Source organism: Sander lucioperca, unplaced genomic scaffold (genome assembly GCF_008315115.2).
Source record: "Sander lucioperca isolate FBNREF2018 unplaced genomic scaffold, SLUC_FBN_1.2 Unpl_60, whole genome shotgun sequence".
NCBI classification, from domain to species: Eukaryota; Metazoa; Chordata; class Actinopteri; order Perciformes; family Percidae; genus Sander; species Sander lucioperca.
This window is the reverse complement of record NW_023396399.1, coordinates 12,501-20,000: the sequence shown is the minus strand read 5'-3', so window position 1 is coordinate 20,000 and position 7,500 is coordinate 12,501. Positions and strand designations below refer to the sequence as shown.

General features: G+C 46.1%; 1 protein-coding gene across 3 annotated transcripts in view; it reads right to left on the bottom strand.

Annotated features, from left to right (window-relative positions):
* LOC118494581 (serine/threonine-protein phosphatase 2A 56 kDa regulatory subunit delta isoform) overlaps positions 1-7,500 on the bottom strand; it is a 15,079-nt gene that overhangs the window by 4,464 nt on the left and 3,115 nt on the right. For all 3 annotated transcript variants that reach the window (XM_035998887.1, XM_035998888.1, XM_035998886.1), the window contains exons 4-10: positions 5,660-5,790; positions 4,208-4,267; positions 3,907-4,015; positions 3,446-3,499; positions 3,186-3,356; positions 951-1,078; positions 27-128 (exon numbers count right to left, since the gene is read on the bottom strand). In XM_035998887.1, the coding sequence (XP_035854780.1) occupies positions 27-128; positions 951-1,078; positions 3,186-3,356; positions 3,446-3,499; positions 3,907-4,015; positions 4,208-4,267; positions 5,660-5,790 (755 nt within the window). The remainder of the gene's footprint in view (positions 1-26; positions 129-950; positions 1,079-3,185; positions 3,357-3,445; positions 3,500-3,906; positions 4,016-4,207; positions 4,268-5,659; positions 5,791-7,500) is intronic.

Genomic DNA, 7,500 nt, shown 5'->3' with positions numbered 1-7,500 from the left:
TGTGTGTGTGTGTGTGTGTGTGTTACTTCTGTTTCTCGGCCTTGTACTGCTGCGTGCAGTCATCGAACAGCTTCTGGTTCATCTCCATGAAGAGCTTGAGAGCGTTGTAGATCAGACCGTGGATCGTCCTGACCAACACAACAAGCACGTTCATTACACACCCTAACGCTGGGATGGTCACACCCTAATGATGGGATGGTCACACCCTAACGCTGGGATGGTCACACCCTAATGATGGGATGGTCACACCCTAACGATGGGATGGTCACACCCTAACGATGGGATGGTCACACCCTAACGATGGGATGGTCACACCCTAACGATGGGATGGTCACACCCTAACGATGGGATAGTCACACCCTAATGATGGGATGGTCACACCCTAATGATGGGATGGTCACACCCTAATGATGGGATGGTCACACCCTAATGATGGGATGGTCACACCCTAATGATGGGATGGTCACACCCTAATGATGGGATAGTCACACCCTAATGATGGGATGGTCACACCCTAATGATGGGATGGTCACACCCTAATGATGGGATGGTCACACCCTAATGATGGGATAGTCACACCCTAATGATGGGATAGTCACACCCTAATGATGGGATAGTCACACCCTAATGATGGGATGGTCACACATTCAACAGCATCACGACATGCAAAGTTCTGTTGGACCCTGGTGTGTGTGTGTGTGTGTGTGTGTGTGTGTGTGTGTGTGTCTGTGTGTGTCTCTGTGTATCTCCGTGTGTGTGTGTGTGTGTCTGTCTGTGTGTGTGTGTGTCTATGTGTGTCTCTGTGTGTGTGTGTGTCTCTGTGTGTGTGTGTGTGTGTGTGTGTCTATGTGTCTGTGTGTGTGTGTGTGTGTGTGTGTGTGTGTGTGTGTGTGTGTGTCTCTGTGTGTGTGTGTGTGTGTGTGTGTGTGTGTGTGTGTGTGTAGCCTTACTTGTTCCAGTGGCTCTTGGAGTTCTTGTAAAGGGCGGGGAACATGATGGGGAGGATCTTGGCGGCGTTGTCGCTGATCAGACTCATGATGTACTCGTTGTTCCAGTAATACAGAGCTCTCTCTGCCACCTGTAGCACACATCATCTTCATCATCACCATCACCATCACCATCACCATCATCATCATCAGGTACATATATTTACATTTACGTTTGTTTCTGCACCTAAACTCCAGGAAAATCCACCCTGGACTCTCTGTCTCCGTGTGTGTGTGTGTGTGTGTGTGTGTGTGTGTGTGTGTGTGTGTGTCTGAGTGTCTGATGGAACAACAGTCTCTGAAACTGGTCCAGTATTAAACCAGAACCAAGCTGTAATGTAACCCTACAGGACTAATGTTCAGCAGCAGTTAGAGTCACTAAAAGTTCTGTTGTTGCTGCTGACAGACTCAGATTATTATTCTAACCGGCAATTTCCACTGGATGCGGAACGTCTCCGGAACGTCGACGGAGTCATTAGGTTTCCATTAAAGTCAGTGTGTGTATTTCCACTGACTGCAGAACGTCTGCGTCCCGACTCCGTCCCAGTTCCGTCAGTCCGCAGCCCTCCGGAGCAGATACCAGAGCTTCTATTTTTGACGGACGACGGAGAGCTCCGCAGCAACTCAGCACAATTCAGATTGTGCGGGACAGGAAGTCGAGCACAGAAACAAAATAAAACATCCGGATACTTTTCAAAATAAAATCCAGCGTGCTCACGGCGGATCATATTTCCTGCACTACACCTTGAAAACACAGCTCAGAGTAGTTTCCCCTCTACTCCTCTGGATGGAAACAAACTGTTGTTGGTTTTGTGGTTCTGTTTATAGAAACTACATCCTGTTATATCGCACGAACATACGTGAATTCGCGAGATCTCGTGGTCGGCTGGCCGCAGCCGTTACGCAACAAATCCGGACCTGGTGGGTATTGACGGACGGCGGAGCACGCAGCCGTTCCGCAGTGGAGCCGGTCCGCAGACGTTCCGCATCCTGTGGAAATCCACGGTAAGTAAGATTATGGGATGGATCCCTACAGAGATAGACCTTTTAGTTAAAGAGTAAGATCCTTTTAGTTTAACAACAAGCCCCGAAATCACCATCACCAAACCCACCAGACTCCATGTAAATAATCAGTACTTTTAGCGTGTATAGAACCAGCATATTTCCACCAGACTCCATGTAAATAATCAGTACTTTTAGCGTGTATAGAGCCAGCATATTTCCACCAGACTCCATGCAAATAATCAGTATTTTTAGCGTGTATAGAGCCAGCATATTTCCACCAGACTCCATGTAAATAATCAGTACTTTTAGCGTGTATAGAGCCAGCATATTTCCACCAGACTCCATGCAAATAATCAGTATTTTTAGCGTGTATAGAGCCAGCATATTTCCACCAGACTCCATGTAAATTATCACTACTTTTAGCATGTATAGAGTAGGCCTGGGCGAAAAATCGATTGAATGAATTAATTCGAGTTTTTTGTCGCGGGCGATTTAAAAAATAAGTAAATCGAGTTTTTGTGTAATGGCGCATTTTTGGCTCCCCTGAGCTTCCGTAGCGTTAGTTTCACATAGCAGTATGGCAAGCGACAACAACAACAACAACATCATAGCACACATGAAACAGCAACAGCAAGCGACAACATGGCTACCGGTGAGAGTGGGAAGTTTGTTCCCAAGAAAGGAATAAAATCATCTGTTGTTTGGAACTGGTATGGGTTTGCTGCGACAGACGTGGAGCAAGAGACCCCACGCTGCAACATTTGCCTAAAGCCCATCACAGTCAAAGGCAGCAGCACCACAAACCTATTCCAACACCTGAAACAGAGACATCCAGCCGAATATGAAAAATGCCAGTCTCTCCGAGACGAACAAAACCGCAGTGACCAACAAACCTTAGCTAAAAAACAGCTAACTGTAGCCGAATCCTTTGCACAAGGCACCGCATATGACAGGAAAGATGAATCTGGTGGAGAACAATCACCGAAGCGGTCGCTTTATTATGTAGGGGGGAAAATCAGAAAAAAAATCGTAAATCGAATTAAAAAAAATAAAATCGGAGATTTTATTTTTAGGCCATATCGCCCAGCCCTAGTATAGAGCCAGCATATCTCCACCAGACTCCATGTAAATAATCACTACTTTTAGCGTGTATAGAGCTGGTTCTGGTTGAGGTTCTGGTTCTGGTTGAGGTACCTGGAAGTGCGGGCTGGACACACACTTGGCGAGCTGTCTGAAGAGCGGCTCCTGGACTTTAACGAACTCTGAGGGCTCGATGACGTCCAGGATCTCCTCCAGCTCGTTTAGGAACATCACCTCCTTCGGACTGTGTGTCTTCGGCCAGAACTTCAGCAGGCCCATGATCACCTGCAGGGGTCAGAGGTCAGGGGTCAGCGCCAACAGGAAGTCAGACACCTTTACACACACAGTCAACAGGAAGTCAGAAGCAGACTCACCGGCTCCGTCAGACTGCTGTCTTTCTCCAGGAACTGGACCACACAGTACGCCAGCTAAAGAAGACAGACAGGTTTATATCAGAGAGACAGACAGGTTTATATCAGAGAGACAGACAGGTTTATATCAGAGAGACAGACAAGTTTATATCAGAGAGACAGACAGAGAGACAGACAGAGAGAGAGAGAAAGACAGACAGAGACAGAGAGACAGAGAGACAGAGAGAGATAGACAGACAGGCAGACAGGCAGACAGACAGACAGATAGACAGACAGATAGAGAGACAGAGACCGACAGACAGATAGAGAGACAGGCAGACAGACAGACAGACAGACAGACAGATAGATAGAGAGATAGACAGACAGGCAGACAGACAGACAGATAGACAGACAGATAGAGAGACAGAGAGACAGGCAGACAGACAGATAGAGAGACAGATAGATAGAGAGACAGACAGGCAGACCTGGGGGTGGTAGACGCTCAGAGACTTGACTTTATGAAGCGGCAGCAGAACTCGGATCAGAAACATTTTGTGTTCTTCTTTCAGCGGGAGAGCAAAGCCGTTGATGATGCTGACGGAGAGACGACAACATCACATGATCACAACATCCAACAGCCACGGTCTGGGTCTGTCTGGGTGTGTGTGTGTGTGTGTGTCTCTGTGTGTGTGTGTGTGTGTGTGTGTGTGTGTGTGTGTGTGTGTGTCTCTGTGTGTGTGTGTGTGTGTGTGTGTGTGTGTGTGTGTGTGTGTGTGTGTGTGTTACCTCCCCAGGATCTCCAGCAGCTCTGCGATGCCGTTGTGATGTTCTGTCTCATAGATGAATCTGTAAAACAGCAGCAGTTACGTGTCCGGTCAGATGTTCCTGTGGTCTGAGGTCTGTTATGACTTTACATCCTTCAGTCCATCCTGGCTGCACTCATTCCAAACCGCAGACATGTTCACTATTTCCGCCACATCTCTCCCACCTGACATCTCTACAGTCTTTCTCATCTCTCCACCTGACATCTCTACAGTCTTCCTCATCTCTCCACCTGACATCTCTACACATGATGTGACCTGCAGCACTCCACCTGAGGAGCGGTCGGCTCGCTGCCTCTCAAAATCTGACTAAAATCTTTTAAACTGACCTTTGTCGATCAAAAAAGCAGACAGATTCAGCAACTGTACGGCCTATTTCTCTCTTAAAATGTTGTCAGAAACATGTTTCAGTGAACTATTTTAGTAAAATACAAGATCGTATTCAAAACGAGACGCCATTAGAGTCTGTTTTGAAATTCGGGAGCAGCCAGACCCACGTGACGCGTTCGTCCAATCAGCTACGTCCAACACCTTAACATAGGTGTATAAAGTTGACACTACGGCAGTAAGAGGTTAGTGCACATTAACAGTGGACTGACGGACCGTGAGACGCACACACGCTCCGAACAGAGACAAGCCAACCGAGTGTTTCGGATGTTTTTTCTAGAGATGCACCGATAGAGCGGCCGGTGACCAGAATTGGCCGGTTTTAACGTGCTCGGCCATGACCGGCGACCAGCAGGTCAGTCTGACATATGGTGATTTCATGCTGGTCAACGCTCCAATTAACTGACAACATAAGTTATACCAGTTACAGTTCTCAAGGACGCACGCACACACGGACGCCACAGCACGGACGCCACAGCACGCTCTCTTTCTCCTTTCTCTCAACTTCTCCTCCGTGTGTCGGTGCTATTCTCCACATGTAGGAACCTGGTGAATTAACCTGCAACATGTCAGCTGTTTGGGAATTCTTCAGCGTGTGTGCAGAAGATAACAAGTTTACAATATGCAACACCTGCAAGGAGAAAGTAGGGCGTGGAGGGACGACACCAAAAACCTAAATCACATTTCTTTAGTTGATATTGATGTGAAAAGAAGGAAATGGTTCTAACATTGCTCTTTAGATGTGTGTGAATGTCCCACACCAGGAGTAATTTATATAGTTATATTTTATAGTGATCCATTATCTGTTCAACACATGTTCTATTAAAGAAAAGACAGAAAATAAATATGTGTGTGCTGGAAAGTGGTTACAAAAAATGAAATCAGAATCAGCTAAAATCAGTATCAGCTGGTCTAACTGTAAATCAGAAATCAGAATTGGCCTAGAAAGTTGTAATTGGTGCATCTCTACTACATATTTAATAATGACAGGGAGCTGTAGAGATGTGAGATGTGTGTTTCTGGGTCTGACCTGTAGAAGATGTTGTTGATCTGGCGCCGGATGTAGGCGCGGAGGCCGAGGAACTTTCCGTAGATCCGGTGGAGGATTGTCTTCAGGAAGTCTCTCTCTCTGGGATCCTCGCTGTCAAACAGCTCCAGCAGCTTCCACACAAAGACAACAGACAAACTGCTGTATCAACAGACACACTGCTGCTGTATCAACAGACACACTGCTGCTGTATCAACAGACACACTGCTGCTGTATCAACAGACACACTGCTCAGTCCTTCCAGAAAAATACAGAGTTTTTTTGTGATAGTTTTGGGCTAAAATCCTTGATTATGCGGCACGTTTTCTTAAAAAATGTGATGGAATATGCGGGATATTTATGCAATTTTATGTGATGAAATTGTGGGAACTTGCAAAAACTGCGGTTCCATAGTGGCCTCATCGCGGGGTTTACAGCTTTTCGATGATGTTCACGTCACTTCATAACATCACTTCATATCGTCACTTCATAACATCACTTCATAACGTCACTCCATAACGCCACTTCATAACGCCACTTCATAACGCCACTTCATAACGCCACTTCATAACGTCACTTCATAACGCCACTTCATAACGTCGCTTCATAACGTCACTTCATAACGTCGCTTCATATCGTCACTTCATATCGTCACTTCATATCGTCACTTCATATCGTCACTTCATAACGTCGCTTCATATCGTCACTTCATATCGTCACTCCATTACGTCGCTTCATAACGTCGCTTCATATCGTCGCTTCATATCGTCGCTTCATAACGTCACTTCATATCGTCACTCCATTACGTCGCTTCATATCGTCACTTCATAACGCCACTTCATAACGTCGCTTCATAACGTCGCTTCATATCGTCACTTCATAACGCCACTTCACAACGTCGCTTCATATCGTCACTTCATAACGTCACTTCATAACGTCGCTTCATATCGTCGCTTCATAACGTCGCTTCATATCGTCGCTTCATATCGTCGCTTCATATCGTCACTCCATTACGTCGCTTCATATCGTCGCTTCATATCGTCACTTCATAACGTCACTTCATAACGTCGCTTCATATCGTCGCTTCATATCGTCACTTCATATCGTCACTTCATATCGTCACTCCATTACGTCGCTTCATATCGTCGCTTCATATCGTCACTCCATTACGTCGCTTCATATCGTCGCTTCATATCGTCGCTTCATATCGTCGCTTCATATCGTCGCTTCATAACGTCGCTTCATATCGTCGCTTCATAACGTCGCTTCATAACGTCGCTTCATATCGTCGCTTCATATCGTCGCTTCATAACGTCGCTTCATATCGTCGCTTCATATCGTCGCTTCATATCGTCGCTTCATAACGTCGCTTCATATCGTCGCTTCATAACGTCGCTTCATATCGTCGCTTCATAACGTCGCTTCATATCGTCGCTTCATATCGTCGCTTCATATCGTCGCTTCATATCGTCACTCCATTACGTCGCTCCATATCGTCGCTTCATATCGTCGCTTCATAACGTCACTCCATAACGTCGCTCCATTACGTCACTTCATAACGTCACTTCATAACGTCACTTCATAACGTCACTTCATAACGTTCCCATGGCAACAGGGGGAAACGGCTGCTCTTGTGTGAAGTAAACCAACATTTTTCATCTTTCTGTTAAGATATAGATGGACTTTATTGCAACGAAAATGCGGGGATTATGACATCATGCAAGCCCCGCATATTGTGCGCGGAAATCGGCAATTTATGCGGCGAAAGTGCAGCGTATTTGAAAAAATGCGCCCCCCCCGCATAAATATGCAGACTTTGGCTGATTATGCGTTGAATTATGAGA